Here is a 19,996-nt window from a genome sequence, read left to right as displayed (position 1 = left end):
AATGCTCTCCAGTTCCATCCATGCTGTTGCAAATGGTAAGAATTCCTTCTTTTTTATAGCAGCATAGTATTCCATTGTGTAGATGTACCACAGTTTTCTAATCCACTCATCTGCTGATGGGCACTTAGGCTGTTTCCAAATCTTAGCTATTGTAAATTGTGCTGCTATGAACATAGGGGTGCATATATTCTTTCTGATTGGTATTTCTGTTTTCTTGGCTCCAAATTCTTTGATGCTCCAATGTCTCCTGCTCTTTCAATCTGGGTGAGCCCGTGAATAATTCTAGACATGGAATATGGTGAAAGTGACCCTACGTGAGTTCTGAGGTTAGGTCATAGAAGGCCATGCAGCTTCTTCTCCTGGAATGGTCACCTTCAGGGAGCACTGAGTCTCAAAACCCAGTCATTATGCTGTAAGACAGCCAAGCCAACAGAAATAATAAGAATGGCTGCTGTTTCAGTCCACTGTTTGGGGGGTTGTTTGTAAGTAATAAGCAATTAGAACTGATAATATCTTTATTTTTTCTATTATTCAGACCAAAAATTCTAATGTCTTTGATTCCCTTCTTTCTCTCACATTCCATATCCAATCCCTCAACAAATTCTGTCAGCACCCCCTTCAAAATATGTCCAAAATCTGAACAACTCTCATCTATAAAATGAATCTCTTCTAAAGTTCTTAGTCGAAAACAACAGAAACTAACCCCTGCTAACTTTTGCAGACAAATTTCATGAAAGGAAAGCAGATGGCTCACAGCACAGACCATAAAAGGATGAGAATCACACCCAGAAAATAGTCAGAAATCAACAAAGATTAAGCATGAAGAATCACAACTGCCGGGAGCCGGTCCATGCTTGCTGTTTCAAGGGACCTGGCATATATGGCATACTGTTCTTAATATGTTTGCTCACCTTCTTGGCACTATGTGTTTTAACCAAGGTCTCTGAGAAAGGTTGTTTCCCCAGGTAGGGATTTTCCCCTGAAGTTAGGGAGGGAATAAAACCTCTTAAACTAATGCCAGGTGGGTAATTAATCACTTTAACTACGAACAATCGTGCTTAAGCTACATAATCTTTACTCCCTGGAATGAAGATAAGAAACTCCCTAACCTTTGTAATAGAGATTGATAGGATTGAATCAACTGGTATAAATACAGATGCAACAAGACAGCAAGAGCCAGAACTCAGAACACAGAATGAAGAAGACAGAACTCAGAAGAAGGAACCTACACAGACAGAAGAACTTCGCTGGAGAGAACATGGCAAAAGATCCTGCACTGAACCTGACTACAGAAATTGGCAAGAGAACCTGACTAGAACCTGGTGACTGAACCTGGCTGGAGAACCTGGACAGAACCTGGCTGGAGAATCTAGCAAGGGAACATGGCTACAGAACCTGGCTGGAGATCCGATGCAGAACCTCTCTGGAGATCCAGACCAGAACTTGGCTGGAGATCCTGGCTAGAGATCCTGGCTAGGCTGCTGATCAACTGAACTCCGTCTCCGTGTCATTCCTTCTTCACCGACTCCGTCCACACCTTTGGGGACCCCTGGACCCGCTGGGGCTGGACCCCGGCATATGGCGCCCGAACAGGGACCCCTTAGGTAAGCCCCCCCACACTCAGGACGGATAGGACTCCACCGCAGGAAGAGGGTGGATAGTCTTCGCCGACTCTGTCCACACCTTTGGGAACCCCTGGAACAGGATTCCCTTAGGTAAGCCCCCCCCTTGAGAACCCCACACTCGGGACGGATAGGACTCCACCAGGGTACTGCAGACCCCCCTATAAAGGATAAGTAGGATAAGAAGGTGGATAGTACAGAACTTAGATTGAGAAGATGTACCATACTGAGTCCAAAGAAAGAAGACTCTGTATTGATTCTTAGATTGAGAAGATGTGCCATACTGAGTCCAAAGAAAGAAGACTCTGTATTGATCTTTAGATTAAGAAGATGTGCCATACTGAGTCTAAAGAAATAAGACTCTGTATTGATCTTTTAACACATATGCTTGCTAGCAGAGGAATTAAGGTTACTCCCAGTCACATGGAACATTTTATACAAGAAATACGTCCATGCTTTTCTGAGGAAGGAAAGGTGCCCGAAAGGTAAATGTAGAGGCATGGGAGAAGGTAGGCCCAAGGAGCCTTATCCTTAACCCCACTGCAGCCTTTCCACCCCGGGAAAGTGCAGGATTGGCAAGCTCTCCCTGGGGTGATAGATCAGGACTCAGGTAATAGCGGAAAGCGCCAATCCTACTCTTAAAATGGATATAAGAGAGCATTTGAGGTTTTTCTTTTTAATGCATGCCTTTAAAAAATAAAAAAGGGGGAATTTGCCGGGAGCCGGTCCATGCTTGCTGTTTCAAGGGACCTGGCATATATGGCATACTGTTCTTAATATGTTTGCTCACCTTCTTGGCACTATGTGTTTTAACCAAGGTCTCTGAGAAAGGTTGTTTCCCCAGGTAGGGATTTTCCCCTGAAGTTAGGGAGGGAATAAAACCTCTTAAACTAATGCCAGGTGGGTAATTAATCACTTTAACTACGAACAATCGTGCTTAAGCTACATAATCTTTACTCCCTGGAATGAAGATAAGAAACTCCCTAACCTTTGTAATAGAGATTGATAGGATTGAATCAACTGGTATAAATACAGATGCAACAAGACAGCAAGAGCCAGAACTCAGAACACAGAATGAAGAAGACAGAACTCAGAAGAAGGAACCTACACAGACAGAAGAACTTCGCTGGAGAGAACATGGCAAAAGATCCTGCACTGAACCTGACTACAGAAATTGGCAAGAGAACCTGACTAGAACCTGGTGACTGAACCTGGCTGGAGAACCTGGACAGAACCTGGCTGGAGAATCTAGCAAGGGAACATGGCTACAGAACCTGGCTGGAGATCCGATGCAGAACCTCTCTGGAGATCCAGACCAGAACTTGGCTGGAGATCCTGGCTAGAGATCCTGGCTAGGCTGCTGATCAACTGAACTCCGTCTCCGTGTCATTCCTTCTTCACCGACTCCGTCCACACCTTTGGGGACCCCTGGACCCGCTGGGGCTGGACCCCGGCACACAACCAAAGATCCAGCCTGCTGATGAACTGCCACAGCTAGACACAGAATGCACCACCTTCACCAGCTTGAATTCTAGGCTGCCCCCACTCTTTTGTTCTTTGGTGTCTTACCCCGGGTGGCGGGGGGGGGGGGGGGGGGTGCATATCTCATTGGCTGAGCTTACTTGATGTTCCTGATTCCCAACTGCCAGGGAATGGAAAGACAAAGAGTTTGAGCTTTTTGGCTTTCACGGTAATAAGTGGAGACCCATATCCAATAAAAACTTATTTCACAGAGCATTCTCCAAACACAGAAACTGGGCACGAATTCTGAGCAGCCAAGTAAAAGTAAATGACTCTGATAAGGGTTGGGTGAAGAAAAGATGCATTTTATATGATAAACAACAGGTTCTCAATATATGTTAATATAATGGAAAGATAACTAGACTCTGAATTAAAACCTTAGATTCAAGTCCTGTTCTACCACTTACTGGATGTGCAACCTGAGCAAATCACTTAACTTCCCTGAGATTCCATTTTTTTGCACTGTTAAAATGGGAACAATAATATCTGTCCTGCTTACCTTACAGGTTGTTTTCAGGGTGAAATGAGAATATTAAAATTAGTATCTTCATGTCCTTCATATTGTAAACACTGTTGCCTCACTGAGAGTCAGCATAGGTGTCCCATAAGTTCTGCAGAGTGAGTAAAAGTTATAGAAATAATTTGTAAAACGAAAGCCATTAATTACCTGATCTTACTAAGCACTCCACTTAGGCCAGAAAAGTGTGATACTGTCACCCAGAGCCAGCCTTAAGTAATATCAAATTATGCTTTGAGAGGCGATCCTTGACACTGATAATATTTGCCACTGACCTCTTCATAAAATATATATGGAGTGGCAGAGCAACTTATTGCTTCAATATTTAGTATAAGTGTAGCTCATAGAGCAAATTCCTTCTGTGACAAGTTTTAAGGACTTGACAATAGCTCTTGAGAATCATTCTAGCATGGGGAAATAATGGAGCTTATTGCCTAGATTTTTGGTCAATCAATTCAAGTTACCCTGAAAAAACAAGAACTATTTAATTATAGGACAACTAAGAATAACAACCCCTAACCAAATCCTTTGGAGATAGACAGCGGAGAATCAAGAACTTTTCAAATATTTTGAAAGTTAGTGGTAAAAATCATAACCCCCAATAGGATCTGCACAGCTCCCTATGATCAAATACAATAATAATTCTACAGAGGTACATGTGAACGTTAATTCTAACTGGAGTAAAGACTGAAATAGTGTCCTATCAGTTCAATTAAGGTTATTTCAACATGAGATTAAAAAAAATGTTGGTCTTCAGGCTTTTTTGGATTTTACAAATGCACACAAGAAACAAAGTTGTATTTTTAAAAAGTAAAGGAATAGTGTTATAGTGCTTTGAGATAAAAAATGCTCTACTGTGCACATTTAACGTTCTCACAAGCTGGAATATTAATGTGTCTCTTAAACTCATCTATATAAATTCACTTTCATAGCATTATTTTTCAAATATGCAATTCAGAGAATTATAAAATTCAACCAGAGAGATCATCTATCTCAGCCGGTTGCCTCATTCAGCTGATCCCTACTACTAGCATCCTAGCCAGACAGTTACTCAACCTCTGCAGGGTATTTCTCTGGGTGAAAATTCACTCCTTCATACGGCAACTTGCTGTACTCTTGGACAACCTTAATTATTAGAATCAAAGTCAGCTCCTCTGTCACTTTTATCCTTTGGTCCTAACTCTGCCCTGGGGAGCAGGAAACACTAACCCCTCTGCCACGTGACAGCTAGGCAAATATTTAAAGTGGCAATCATGTACTGTATTATTTGCCTCTTCTCTAGGCTAAACATTTGCTCTAACTCTTCCACATAAACCATGGTTTCCTCTTCCTTCACATCCTGAGGGCCTATGCTAATCTCTAACTTATCAATGTTTATATTAAAATAAGGTAACTGGAGCCAGATAAATCTCCAGCCCAGAACACTGGGAACCTGTTACCTATCTTGCAAGCTATATACCATATTTCTATTGATGCAGCATAAAATTACATTAGCTTTTTTATACAGAATAATATTTTTGAGCCATTTTGCATGTATGTAAGATTTATATCCCCATCTTTTCACATGCATTATTGTCACAATCCAGAAACCTCCCTTGATTTATATTTTTTTAGCCTCAATAAAGGGCTTTTGTATTGGTCTTTGTTAAATTATATCATGTTGGTTTTCATTCCAACATTCATGTTTCATTTTGAATCTTGATTTCACCTTTCAATATATTAGCTATGGCTACTTGCTCTGTGTCACCTACAAATTTGATGAGCAATCTTTCTAACCTTCAGTGAAAACTTTAATAAAAAAAAAATATTGAACGTGGTAGGATAAAGAGCCCTATGGCATGTCATTAGAGACTTCCCTCCAGGATGGCATCAGAACTATCTAAAGCAGCCAGTGAACCGCATACACAAATAACAATGCCAAGCATTAGATGGCATGTGCTAAATGAGCAGCAAAAAAAACAAACACTATACAGAGGAAAAAGTAATCCAGAACCAGCAGACAAGGCTCTCTACTTTAGCAATTAATTTCAAATACAAGTTTGGTTACAACAGGGCACTTTTAAAAGGTGTCTTTCCTTCCTGAAATGTGTATATACTGTATATGTACTAGGGTTGCAACATAAAATCCATTTCCTACTATGGGTCTCACCTAGAAATTTTTCATACTGGTATATTAAAGGATGAGTGGGATTTGAAATGGTATAGAGAAGGGGAGAATAAGCCAAGCAAAAAAAATCTTACCACGCTTTGGATCAATAAACTCCTATAAATGTGACTCCTCCCACTGCTCGTTTCATTCCCCTCCACCCCACTCCAACCTCTACTATTGTAAGCAACCCCAACATGCAGAAATCAATCTTTTAAGTATATATCTTTGTAATGATTCTTTGGTTTTCCAAGAGATTATCCACTTTTAAAATAGGTCCTAAAGAAGGCTCATTTACAAGGCAAGTGACCCTGGTTTAATACACAATCATTTGATTGACACCCATTTTTCAGAATACCAAGAATACAAAATATGAAGGGTTTCTGCGATTTACTTATATTGTGAAACAAACCTAATGTTAAACATGACCCTTGAAACTGTCCCCACATCTTTCCAGTCAGAACACTTTGATGATATAGTAAATATCGTTACGGTTCCACTTTGAAGAAACAAGGTTTAAATAGGGCTTTGCCCCATCAAGTAAATTTTTTTACTTAAAACTTAAAATCCTCTTCAAAAGAAAAAAAAATGTGCAGTAAATACTCAGAAATGACATGACTCTGACACAATTCTGGTCTCACTGATCACTTTAAATCATGACAGGTTCTGGTCTCTCATTCTTTGCCCTCTGTTCCTTTCTTGGTCTGAAAATTAATTACAGCTAGGACCCACAAACTCAGAACATAATTTAAAACTTCAAGCAACAAACCCATCCACTAAATCAGATCACTCAGAATTCAAACGTTTTTTTAAATTCATTTTTAAAAAAGAATCCCAAAACCTTTTTGGAATATGAAGTTAATCATTATAAAAGTATCCTATCAGAAACAGCTTTTAAGGCTATAAACCCCATAACAACTTGGATTCAGTTTTAGGATATCTAAAAAGGAGCCCTCAGGAAATTAACCCAATAATCATAAAGACCCCATTTTGATAAAAGGGGAGCATGTGTGGAAAGGACTTTGGAGAGCAGCTGCATGAGGAGGGCACTAGACAACAGGATTGCCCGCTCCACCTCCAGATCCAGATCTTGTTTCCACCACACCCTTGACCTTGAGATTACAGGTGATGGACTACCAGGGGTGGGCAAACTTTTTGACTCGAGGGCCACAATGGGTTCTTAAACTGGACCGGAGGGCCGGAACAAAAGCATGGATGGAGTGTTTATGTGAACTAATATAAATTCAAGGTAAACATCATTACATAAAAGGGTACAGTCTTTTTTTTGTGTTTGTTTTATTCATTTCAAATGGGCCGGATCCGGCCCCGCGGGCCATAGTTTGCCCACGGCTGGGACTAGACACAGCACTCCCTAAATCAGTAATTTCTAACTTCCCCTAACTAACTTCCAACCTTACCCAAAAGATAAGAATAGGGAAGAAATAAGGGGAAACTTAGCCCATTACTTTGAGATGAGGGCTAAATAATTCTTTGCTTTCTTTTTTCCCTTCTTCATACAAAAAAAAAAAAAAAAAAAAAAAGAACAGTCATCCTCACTCCACTAATATGTAAGATTCTTAAGAGGAGGGACCATATCTAATCTGTTCATTGTTCTACCCCCAGCACCTAGGTAGTAACATATTTCAGGGTGCTTTTTGTTTGTTTTCTGTTTTTTTGTTGCCCACTATCCAAACTTCTTTCAAATGATCCCCTAAAGTGTGCAGTAGAATCAGTGCCCCTCCTTCTCACCCTTGGATAGCTAGGATCCTGGTATATGCCCTATGAGAGGGCATCCCCCTCCCCCACTGGCTCTTGCAGAGACAACATAAAAACACAGGGATAGCCTATCTCTCTTGGCAGTAGCAACAGACAACAGTGACCACAGAGGCTTCCTAACCAATCTATTGCATAGTGTGACCTTGACTTTGCTGCTGTTCCCATTGTCCCTTGATTTCTGCTTGCTTTCCAAGCTTGACTCTCTTGTATTCCTATTGCCTCTGTGAGCTACATGGTTCCTTCCATGGAAGTTCTTTTCTACCTAAATTAAAGACAATTTCTCTTACTTGGAAACCAAAACTGAAAGAGGCACCTAGGATGTTTTCAAATTATATTTCTTAAGTGAAGAAATAAATTAATGAGTCAATGAACCATCACCAATTTTCTGTATAACACTTTACAGTTTCCAAGAACTCTCCCATATTCTGAGTATTGCACCTGGTTGCTGCCCCACTAATGTTCCACTATTTAAGTTACAATATTTAACATAAGAGCTGGGGAATAAAATTAAAATATGAACATAAAAGAAAGTAAAACAATTTTTCTCAAAGGAAATTAGATAGTCAAATAACTCCAAAAAAAAAAAAAAAGTCTATAAATAGGAACTAAAACTTCAGCTACGAACTGAAGTCCCCTGTGGTTGGAACAGTTCACCATCTGAGTCACTGAGGGAACAGCATCTGCAAATGCAAAACAAAGCACAAAAATGTTTGCTTTAATCATATGAATCTATCTAACCACCGGCTTGTACTTTTGAAATATGTTTTTATTTATTTCAGGAAGAGGGAGAGAGAGATAGAAACATCCATTAGAGAGAAATATCAACCTAGCTGCCCCCTGCACGCCCCCTACCGGTGATCAAGCCCACAAGCAATGGGGGCATGTGCCTGAATCCAGAACCTTGACCTCCAGGTGCATGGGACCAGAGGACTCTCAACCAACTGTTTCTACTCACCCCCACATTTACTGAAATGAAATCAACCATAGCTCACTCCTTCCCCTAGAAAATCCCCTATCTAGATCAATACTAAAAAACGGGGGCGGGGGAAAATTAATACTAATTTACATCCAAATCAAATATCGTAGTTTTGTAGCAGGTGTACTAGTATACAGCATATCATTTACAGGATTTTCGAAAATCTTTCACAAGCCCAGATGGAAAAGTTTAAGGGTTTTCCACATTTCTCATTACAAGCCAGGTTTGAAACATGGTGATTCAAAGCATAATGTTTCAAAACTGTCCTAAGAATGTCACTTCCTTTTAACCAATTTATGTCGATACGGTAAAGAACTTCACATGGGCACCATATTTGGTTGATGGGAACACAAAGCCAGGTTTCCCCAGTCTGATAGTCGGAAGACCACTACACCATCTATTAAACCATCTCAGTAAGCAAGCCGGGAAAGGCCATTTTGTGTCCAGTGACCTATGCTCAGCCCCACGGATTGTGATGAACCTCTGAGGTCCCTTTTTGACTCTATATCTGATCTCCAGGGAGCCAGTGCTCACCTCTTTCAGGATAAGGTCTAAAGAGCACATTTTACCAACAAAGGAAGATAGTAAATACTTCAAAGTAGTTTTAAGAAGAAAGAAAAATGAAACATTGGGGATGAGGCGCTTTAAACCTTTAATATTTTTGTTCTACATAGCCTATAAATGCCCTGTATAATTTGTGACGCCTATAAAACGTAGTATAAAAAATAATTTCAAATTGTAAGGAAAACCACATGAATTTAATACGGCCAAAGAAGAGAACATAAAATGTATACACCAAAGGACTACCCTCTGGCTTCCAGTGCTTTACACACACACACACACACACACACACACACACACACACACACACACACACACGGCTTTTCATACACTATCTGGCCACATCAAATCCTACAGTTTTGCATCAATATAACCCTAATGGCTTCTTTAGTTTGTATTCGCCACACAACTGTGGCAGCTCCTTGTTCTGAAAGCCTGCCTAACCCAGTGCCGGGGTCCAAGAAGAGGGACATGGAACCCACTGCCCTCGGGCTCCCGGCTCCTGCCTCGAGGGCACCCGGAGACGGTGGTGCGGAGGCTGGAACTCACCGTCGTCCACCGGACGGGGCTCGCCCTGCCCTCGAGGAGGGCGGCAGCGCGGGGAGCCGGCGTCCCGGGCGCAGCGCGCAGGGCGCAGGGCAGCGAGGCCCTGGGAGCCTCCGGCCTTCGCCAGCCGGGCGAGGAGCTCCCCGCGGCCTCGCTAGACCCGCACCCACGTGTGCGGGACCGGAAGCGCCCGCCGGCCGCCTTCCGCCTCCCCCCACCGGGCGCCAGGTGGGCCGGGGCCATCCCCGGGCGCCCGGCTCTCCACCCTCCGGCCCTTCGCTTCGCTCCCCCTTCGTCTCCTCCACCGGAGGCGGGAGCAGGCCGAGAGGGGAGCCAGACCCGTCGGCCTGGCGCGCGCCCACCCCGCCGGCCCAGTGCGGGGAGCGAAGTCGGGGCCGGGGCCGGCCCTGCGCGCTCGGCCGGGGCTGGGGCCGGGCCAGGTCGCTGGGACCAGGGCACCCGAGGGCCGGGCCGACTGCCCCCTTGTCCCCCGCGGCCTCCTCACCCCCTACTCATTCCTGGAATCGATCATGGCCGCTGATTTTTCACAATTGCAGCTGTCTAGTTCATCAGAGAATAATTAAATCAGAGCGGCCGGGCCTGCCGTAGCGTCAGAAACGAGGGGTCTCTCCCTTCCAGTTGCCATCAAATCGGGGGCCTAGTTGGGAGCCAGGAGGGCGGACGGGGACCGGCCTCGTCCTGGGTCCTAGTTGGGGGGGGCGGGTCGCGGGGCGGGAGGCGAGCGGGGCGCCGCTCCGGGTGCGGGAGAGAAGCGGAATCAGGAGGGGCGCGGGCGTGGGGCGGCCTGCGGGAGGAGGTCGAGGGGGCACGGGCGCGCCGACGGGCGCGGCTGCCAGGCCAGCCGTCCCCCCGCCTGTCCGGTCGGTCCTGACGGCAGGTCGGTCCTGACGGCAGGTCCGCCCCGGCCCCTCCGCGCCCCGCGGGGCTGCGGTTTCGGTTTGAGGCGGACACTGACTTTGCGCGGGGAGAGGAAGCCCACCCTCGGGAGGCGATCTGCCGCTAAGGAAGATGGAGAGGAGCCGAGAGAAGCGCCTAGAAACGGCATTGATTTAGACATCAATCCTGGCGGCTCCCTCCGCCTCCGCCGCCCGCCGCCCGGGCCGCGGGGCCGCGCAGCCCCCTCCCCGACAGGCGGCGCGGCGCGGGCCGGGAGAGCGGGCCGGGGGCGGGCGGAGGGCTCGGCGGAAGCGGGAGAGCGCGGCCCGCCCGGGAGCCGCCCGCAGCCGCCCGCGCCCGCGGCCTCGACGCCAACAGGTCTCCCTCCCGAGACGGGAGCGCGGCGGGCACGGCTCTCGCAGCCCCGGGGCGGGCGCCCCGACACCCCGCACCCCGGCACCGGGTTCTTGGGAAGCAGACAGACCGCCTGTGCCCGGCGGCCCGGGGCTGATTCCAGGGCCCTCGGGGGCCGCGTCCCGCAGTGACCCAGAGGCCGCCTCCGAACCTGCGGTCCGGCAGAGCTGCTTTTTGTTACACGTTTGGAAACAAAAAATTAAAAATCCCCGAAAGTAACATTGAAGCGATTTTCCAAAGATAAAATGCTCCTTCAGTCATCTGAGTGTGTCCTTTTGATCGTGTTATTTCGTAAGATCAGCTCCGACTCCCTTGGTTATGTCATGTTTGGGAGCTCAGGCCAAGGAATCTAAAAATATATATTGAATTTTTTTTTTTTAAGAAATGGTCTGATTCCCATAAACATTTTAAATCCTCGGTTTTCTTCGTTTCAAATATAAATATTATATTTTGAAATCGGAAATAATACTTCTCAAGTTTAAAATCTGGCCAACTCTTTTTTAAAAAATATACTGTATACTTTTTAAAAATTCTATGGTAGCTACACAATTGAAATTATACAAAAAGACTTTTAAAATCTACCATTTTCATAGAGAGGGGAAGTCCTGGATGTTTGTATCAATACCTAAACACTATTGAATACGCAATCACAAATAGTTATGTCCAGAGCAAATAAATCAGTGATCATTTTTAAGAAGGTCATAAATAAAAGGCGATGCCCGTGCTTAGGGTCTCGGAGCAACTTGAAAACAGCTCCACTTTCAGTTAAATTTGTCCTTTTTTCTGCAACTTTTGCCTTCCCTTTGAAAGGACGACAAAAAGATTTCACGCACAACTTGACCTGAACAAAAGGACCTCACGCCGGTTCATCTTTCGTGGGAGAGGAAAACTTTATTCCCAGCACACTCGAGCTGTGTTTTCCGAAATCCACGGTCAAAAGAAAGTGGATGGCCGAGCCACAGAGGCTACAGGGGCGGGAACTGGACGTCCTGGGAAAGGAACGGGAAGCCCATTCAGAGCAAAGCCCTCCTCGCTCTTCGGCTACCAAGTAGCTTTGTTCCAGTGCCACGTTATTTTCGAGAAAAAGTCCTTCTTGTGAGAACTGTGCTGGTGGCTTCCGCCCCCACCCAGAAGACGCCCTCTGATCTTCGCAGGTTCGAATCCTCACATTCCCCTTTGCTTCTTTGAATTTGATTTTCCCCGAAAGAGTGACATTATGTTTCTCACCGCTTCCACAGTGATAGCAGCCAGGAAAACAGAACCGAAATGGGGAAGGGGGCAGATAAGGTTCTGTGATGGGCCCCGAATTCCGGCCGCAGTCCCAAAACCCAGCCCCCACGATAGTGACCTCCTGCGGGGATCAGAGGCCCCAACACCCACTCCTGCCCAAACTCCTCCCGCGAGGGGGCCAGGAACGCCAGAGAGGGCAGGGATGCGTGCATGCATGCGTGTGTGCGTGTGCGCGTGTGCATGTCCCTGAGGACACAAAACTCCAACAGTTCCCTATCTATAGGAGTGGAGGGGGGTGGTGTTGATCAAGGTGGGTGACCTAGTCCCTGGCTTTTTTCAAAACTAGGCAGGTGGACGCGCCAGCAGAGTATCTCTGCAGTGCTCCGTGTTCTGGATGCCTCTCCGGACTCCAGCCCCTGAAGCAGGTGTCAACGCTCTTTGGGGTGGGGGTCTTCTCCTCTCTCCCCCAAGACTGACCATTCCACACCCGTGGGCTACTGAGGCTGTGATAGGGCTTGCCCCCAGCCCAGCCACCCCTGCTGCCCCACTCCCCACTTTTGAATCTAGGCACTGGGCTTGGGGCTCTAAAGGGAAGGCTCTCCTGTACCTTCATTTTTCCCCAACAGGCCAGCTGAGGGTGAAAAGAACACTAACCAACTCCAACTCTCCCCCCACCCCGGTGCAAAGTCTTCTTTGTCCGCCAAAAAGTTAAGGGCGGTCAGTCCCTTGCCAGCTCTGCCAACTAACCTGGCTTTTTCGATTTTTAACAACATTCACATGGAGGAAGGACTACTTCCGTCTCACCACCTGGACAACTTAAAAAAAAAAAAAAAAAACTTTCCTAGATTCAACCGAAATCTAAATGTGTCAATGAGTTTCTGAGCTGAGAGGCCGAAGGGAGTTCGTGGGGCTTTGGTTTTAGTTTTCCTCTCCCAGTGCTCAACTAGCCCTAGCTTTCCAGCAGAGGACAATTGAAGCTAATGGAGATATCAAACAGAGCCGAATTCCGCAGGCTCCCTTTTCACCACCAGCACCCACCGTCCATCTGCAAGTGTAATCACAGAGACCTGCGGTGTCTTCATCACCAGGGGCTCCGGAAAAGGGGGAAACAATTCTGTTCCGTTAAAAGGCACCCTCTATTATCACTTATTATTTGTGTATAGCAACATAAGAATTTCTCCCTCCTCTTGGAATTCCCCCACAATATTTAAACAGCATTTGTCGTCCGATTCGTACAAACGCTTGAGGCCTTTCTGGAAACCCATTTCCATTCAAAGGCTAGAAAATTGCTCTCCTTCCTTTAAAAAAGGTGGGGGGGGGGCGGGGAGGCGCAGCAGCGGCAGCTACAACAGACAACAACAACAAAAACTTTCTCCTGCATAATCCTGGCTCACGAAATGACAAAGAAAAGATATTGACTTACCCCTGAACGGATGATGTGTTTGATAAGGGGGGGACTTTTTTGAAGATTTCTGTTCGGGAGCTGCACAGACAGCTGCAATTCATGGGCGATGCTGATTGCCAGAAACGCTATAGATTGGCATGGGGTCTGCAGCTCACAGATCCTGATCAATACCCCTACACTCACACGCCAGATGGTTTGGGGAAGGACAAAAATAAAATAGTCCAAATCAACCCACCATTATGTCTTTTTGTCGTGCTCAGATAAACCTAGTTGTAGCACAAATGTGCTCTGCTCAACACAAAACCTTCTCCAGCATTTTGAACATGTGGGTGGGAATCAGCAGCCCTCCTCTTTCCGGGATTTGGGTTGCGGTTACTGTTGTTTGGTGAAAACAAAGCTGTTGGGCCCCTTATCCAGACTGGGTTTACTTGTGGGCTGTTTATTTTTGTGTGTGTGAATAATTTATAGGGTCTCTGTTTTAATTGAATGTCCACTGCTTTCTCCCTCTTAGAGCCTAAAAACAATTTAATGTGAAAACACATATGAAAATAAAAAATTCCAGTAAAAATGTCCAGTCTTTTTCTGCAATTGCTAGCTCAAGTTCAGATTTTTTTTTCCCCTTTACAGTACAATAGGTTTTACATTTGTCTTCAAAGCTGCATTTTATGTAAAGGCTTCTTTTGACCCATTTAAGTGTTTGATCTTAAAGAAAATCAGACCTGTGGATGTGGCACACCAAGAAATGGATGTCCTGCCCCTGATAAAATGGCTAGTGCAACTGTTTGTTCAGATTCTACTAGTCACGAACTAGCTCTCCTGCTACCACATTTCTGTATAGTCTATTTGCGAATCAAATGCCAAGGGGAAGGGGGGAAAGGCATGTAACTTCAAATTAAAAGAAAAAAGTCTGAGTCGAAGAACTTGCGAAGCCTAGTGTTTATGTCCTAAACAAGGGGCAGTTAGAAAGCTTTTTTATTTTCTTAAAGAACAATAGAAAAAGAAACATCAAAGATATGTTAAAACATATTTGGAAACCTTATTAGTACTGATGTTCTTAAAATTATCTTCAAGTAGAAAATAAATATTCCTCCTTTTTTTAGAAAGAAAGGGAAAAGGGCACGCAAACCTAATTCAGTAGAAAATTAGGAGGTTGACTAAACATACCCATTAATTTTCCTTTTAAGTGGGTTTTGGTTTGAAATATAAAACCTCAAACCACCATTAGAAAAACAACGTGAAAAATCTGCTTTAATCTACCCCAATGAAATTATACACAAAGAAGCCAATACTATTTCATGATTTCCCTGAGATCGCCAATATTGATCGAGCGAAGGGGGAGCTACGGTGGGAGAGAGGGAGGAGAAAGGGAGGAGGGAGGGAGGGAGCTAGGCAGCGAGAATATGCAACTCACCTTTCAACTCCCCAGTACTTGACTGCTCCCAGGCACACCGAAATGCAATTCCTAGGATATTTATCTTGATAGCCTGGTAAATGAGTTTTATCATTTTGAAAAATTATTGAAATGGCAATTGTATATTTAGTTTTCTGTATAGAGGCACTGCCTATCAATGCCCAAGCCTGGGGTCACTGGTCTTTGAGGCTGAAGCCAGGGCAGTGGAGGCTGCTTCAGCCAGGGCATGCCAGACAGACTCCTTCCCCCACCTTGCACTCTTATTGCCTTTTGTTCAATTCAGTGTATTTTTCAAATAATAACTGTTTCAAATTATTCCAAGTGTCCAGCTGCCCTACATAAGGTGGGGTGTGGGGAGAGAGACAGTAGGAGAGGGTGAGAGGGAGAGAAAAGGCAGAGAAACAGAAAACTGAATTATTTCACCCGTCTAGTTTTGTGACATTACAGAGGTGAGCGTCCAGAAAAATGTGTCTACAGTCCACTTTCCTACCCAGGCTTTGATATTACAGAAAAGCAGCTATTTGAAATAATAATTGGTAAGGTATTGTCCGGAGCTCAATAGTAGACCTGTGAGTAACATCACTGTACGTTTCATGTGACAGGATGGTGTGGGATGGGGTGGACTTGGGAGGCTCTGTAGCTAGAAGAGAGGAGAGCAGCCCTAAAAGGTCAGGGAGACGAAGAACTATTTTCAACCCTTTCTCAAGCTCCTGGAAGGCACATACAGTATTCCAGACTGTGTCCTTGTTTTCCTAGCAAGTTTTCTCTAACAGCTGGAAGTGGTTGGAGGGGGCTGTCTTAAGGAGACCCCCTGCTCTTCTTTTTGACAGCTGATCAAAAGAAAATAGGTCACGCTTCTCAAACTTATGTCCACCCTGTCCTTAATTACTGTCTCTTTAAACAAAGGCAACATCTGCGCAACCTCAGCTAGCTTGAATCTTCAGGAGGCAAACAGAGCCGCGACCTGCTTTGGAAGAATCGGCTACTTTTAAGGCTTTCAGTGTCCGGTGGCTCTGTCTTCAACCACCTCTCTCCATGCCCCCACCCAGGTTGCAGAAACCTCCACCTTCTCTCGACCCCACTCGGGTGTTACTGAATAACGGAAATTCTAGGTCAAAGAAGGTGTACTTTTTAAAGCCTCGGCTTGAGAGCGTTCTAGAACTTGCCGGGGTTCTTCTGGTCTTTTCAGAAACAAGGTTTGGATATGCCAATGTCTGTCAAGGCTTCATGGCATCTACCACAGCCCTAATCCGGGGTGTTCCTCTCCCGGGATTCGAGAGAAGTGTGTGTGCGCGCGCGTGTGTGTGTTTGGTTGGGGAAAGATCCACGGGTGTCGTCCCAGACAGTTTACATACTCCCTGCCCCTGGAGAAGTTTGCTCACTTTAGGCAGCGGCAGCAATCTTGCCGCAACACCCACCCCCACCCTCTCCCACCCCCACACCACCACCGCCAATTCTTAAAATTAACAAGTTTCTAATGAGACAAGCATTTGGTCACATTGAAACCGAAGCTCTTGGAGTTCTAGCTTTGTTTTGCAATCTAGCAGGGCCCTTCTGAAGCCTCATAACAGGGAGATTTATGGGCTCGCCAGATAATTAAATGATATTATTGTGTTAACTTTGCATGCACGACCACGGGCCGAGCCGCCTGTGGGCTTGCTGCGTCCGCCTGCCGCAGCTCTCAGGCGGCGAGGGCGCAGGAGTTCCTCTCGGGCGGTAGACGGAGCACTCCCCAGTCTCGGGAATTTGCCCTGCATTAGAATACCTCGGCGCCTGAATTTTAAAATGCTAAAAACTACTGGCTCTCAGTTAGGGACGCTTGGGAAGTGGCTTGCTGAGACCTGTGTTTGTTTTTACACCAGCAAGTAGCGGAGTCCTTTCCTCCCAGCTTTCGAGCCTCGAAAAAAAGCTCTGGGGTGAAGCGAAGGGAACTAAAGCAAGGCCCTTTTCCCCCAGATCGCAGCTGTTGGTGGGGGGGTAGGGGGGGAGACACAGCGCGACATCTTTAACATCATTTCTGTCCCCCGCTCGCACTCTTGCCTCTCTCTTCCTCTTCTACCCCTTCTTCCCCTCCCTCCCTCTCTTTGACGTTTGATTCCAGTGGCAGAGGAGAAAAAAAGACAGAGCCGTCAGCCAAACCTGAAACGCGCAGCCCCGCCTCCTCCTAAGCCATTGGTAGATGTGCGCAGGAGGCCCGCCCCCCAGGCCAGCCGTGGCCTCGGAGTGGCTGTCGGCGGCGCTCATCGGGCGCTGCCCCGCCCCGGGTCCGGGAGGGTAGGTTGGCTGCCCCGGCCAGCGGCAGAGCCCTTCTGGACAGCTCCCGCTCACCCAAACAGAAGCCGTCCGCACCGGAGCGGGCTGGGACATGGCTAGGCTGCGCGCCGGCCCGAGCGGCGGGGCTCGGTGATCCCTCCCTCCCTCCCCGCCCCCTCTCCTCTCCCGCACGCACGCCCGGTCCGCCCCCACCCCGCCCCCACCCCGGGCGCGCCCGCCCGCAGCCCGGGGCGCACACCGCACGCACGCTCCCCCTCCACACACTCACGCAGTCTCGTGCCCTCCCCTGCTCCCGCGGCGGAGCTCAGCCACGCGCGCCTTGCCAGCCCGCCGGCCGCCCCCGCCGCCCCCGTGCCCCGATGGACTGAATGAAGGCTGCCTACACCGCCTATCGATGCCTCACCAAAGAACTAGAAGGCTGCGCCATGAACCCGGAGCTGACAATGGAAAGTCTGGGCACTTTACACGGGCCGGCCGGCGGCGGCAGCGGCGGGGGCGGAGGCGGGGGCGGCGGGGGCGGCGGCGGGGGCCCGGGCCATGAGCAGGAGCTGCTGGCCAGCCCCAGTCCCCACCACGCGGGCCGCGGCGCTGCCGGCTCACTGCGGGGCCCGCCGCCGCCGCCAACGGCTCACCAGGAGCTGGGCACGGCGGCAGCGGCAGCGGCGGCGGCGTCGCGCTCGGCCATGGTCACTAGCATGGCCTCGATCCTGGACGGCGGCGACTACCGGCCCGAGCTCTCTATCCCGCTCCATCACGCCATGAGCATGTCCTGCGACTCGTCCCCACCCGGGATGGGCATGAGCAACACCTACACCACGTTGACGCCGCTCCAGCCGCTGCCGCCCATCTCCACCGTGTCGGACAAGTTCCACCACCCGCACCCTCACCACCACCACCCCCACCACCATCACCACCACCACCACCACCAGCGCCTGTCGGGCAACGTCAGCGGCAGCTTCACCCTCATGCGCGATGAACGCGGGCTCCCGGCCATGAACAACCTCTACAGCCCCTACAAGGAGATGCCGGGCATGAGCCAGAGCCTGTCCCCGCTGGGCGCCACGCCGTTGGGCAACGGGCTGGGTGGCCTCCACAACGCGCAGCAGAGCCTGCCCAACTACGGGCCGCCGGGCCACGACAAAATGCTCAGCCCCAACTTCGACGCGCACCACACTGCCATGCTGACCCGCGGTGAGCAGCACCTGTCCCGGGGCCTGGGCACCCCGCCCGCGGCCATGATGTCGCACCTCAATGGCCTGCACCACCCGGGTCACGCTCAGTCCCACGGGCCAGTGCTGGCACCCAGCCGCGAACGTCCACCCTCGTCCTCGTCGGGCTCGCAGGTGGCCACATCTGGCCAGCTGGAGGAGATCAACACCAAAGAGGTGGCCCAGCGCATCACCGCCGAGCTGAAGCGCTACAGCATTCCGCAGGCGATCTTCGCGCAGAGGGTGCTGTGCCGGTCTCAGGGGACTCTCTCCGACCTGCTCCGGAACCCAAAGCCGTGGAGTAAACTCAAATCTGGCAGGGAGACCTTCCGCAGGATGTGGAAGTGGCTGCAGGAGCCGGAGTTCCAGCGCATGTCCGCCTTACGCCTGGCAGGTAAGCCCAGAGAGTCGCCTGGAGCCACGCTGCTGGAGAGAGGACTCCGGGGTGCTTGTGGCCGCGAGTCAGCGCACCTAGCACTTCTCCGGGTTCTCTCCTGCTATCCCCTACACACTTCCTGTTCTTGACTTTATTCCTTGTTCCATTTCCTCTTTCTCTCTTCCTCCTCTTCTTTCTGCTCTCCCTTCTTCTGTTTTTCTTCTTTTCCTTCCTCCTTGTCTACGGCTTTGATCTACCGACTCCCCCCTACACACACACGTTTCATTTGCCTCCCTCAATGTGTCAATTTTGCCCTCTCTTTCCGAGGCGAGATGGAGTGCCCGGTATCCACTAGGAGCCCTCTTTTTCCAGGACTCACGGAGACCAGGTATTGCCCTTGTTCAAAACCCTGTGCACTTGAACACTTGCTTAAACAATACATTTCAGTTTTCCAAACTGCCTAGTCGGTTGAGGGGCTTTGCTCTTCAGAAGAGAAAGAGATCTCTCTGTTCTCCTACCCACCATATCAGGCAAACTTCTTTGATTATTGGCAGGAGTCACACACAGCCTTGCCCGCACCGGGAACTGGTGGCTCGCTAGACTGTAATAGCGCTTCCTGAGCCCTTCGTCGGCCTTGGCGTTGGCGCAGGGACTTTCTGACCCAAAGAACCGACTTGGGCTAGCTCCCATGTCACTGTCCACAGCAAGGGGAGGGTGCAAGGATGAGGGTCTGGACTGCCACATTAACCTCTGGGAGAATGGGGGAAGAGAAACTAAGAATGGAGAGCGCTGTGCCTCACTTGCCAGCCACCCTTGCCCCGCTCCTAGCGTTTGCTGAGATTTGCCGAGGTTTGGCTGGGCTTGGAGAGAGGTTAGGCGCTCTCAGGGAAGAGGTGCTGAGAAATTAAGATGCAGGTTAGTTAATGCATCTTGGCCGCGGGCTACAGGCTCCGCCTTTGCATTAAGCGGACGCTGATTGTGCGCGTCGCGCCGCGGCGGGGAGGGCTGACGACCAGCGGGAGGGGACGAGTTGATGCGCTGGTTACATTGTTCTGGAGCTGCCTTGGCTCTTTGTGCCTCCTCTAGCGGCGGAGCCGCGAGGTACAGCCCTCTATT

The 19,996-nt window shown here is 48.3% G+C and overlaps 1 protein-coding gene and 1 long non-coding RNA gene across 2 annotated transcripts in view; one reads left to right on the top strand and one right to left on the bottom strand.

The window, feature by feature from the left end:
- LOC118663668 overlaps positions 1 to 9,810 on the bottom strand; it is a 175,638-nt gene extending 165,828 nt beyond the window's left edge. The window contains exons 1-2 of the long non-coding RNA XR_004970107.1: positions 9,669 to 9,810; positions 3,643 to 3,754 (exon numbers count right to left, since the gene is read on the bottom strand). This is a non-coding gene — a long non-coding RNA (uncharacterized LOC118663668). The remainder of the gene's footprint in view (positions 1 to 3,642; positions 3,755 to 9,668) is intronic.
- A 7,854-nt stretch (positions 9,811 to 17,664) lies between these two features.
- Positions 17,665 to 19,996, top strand: part of ONECUT2 (one cut homeobox 2) — a 50,182-nt gene continuing 47,850 nt past the window's right edge. Inside the window, exon 1 of the mRNA XM_036323655.1 lies at positions 17,665 to 18,898. Coding sequence (XP_036179548.1) covers positions 17,665 to 18,898 — 1,234 coding nt within the window. The remainder of the gene's footprint in view (positions 18,899 to 19,996) is intronic.

This window comes from Myotis myotis, unplaced genomic scaffold (genome assembly GCF_014108235.1).
Source record: "Myotis myotis isolate mMyoMyo1 unplaced genomic scaffold, mMyoMyo1.p scaffold_m19_p_9, whole genome shotgun sequence".
In the NCBI taxonomy this organism is placed as follows: Eukaryota; Metazoa; Chordata; class Mammalia; order Chiroptera; family Vespertilionidae; genus Myotis; species Myotis myotis.
Note: the sequence above shows the minus strand (reverse complement) of the source record. Positions and strands in the feature narration are given on the sequence as shown.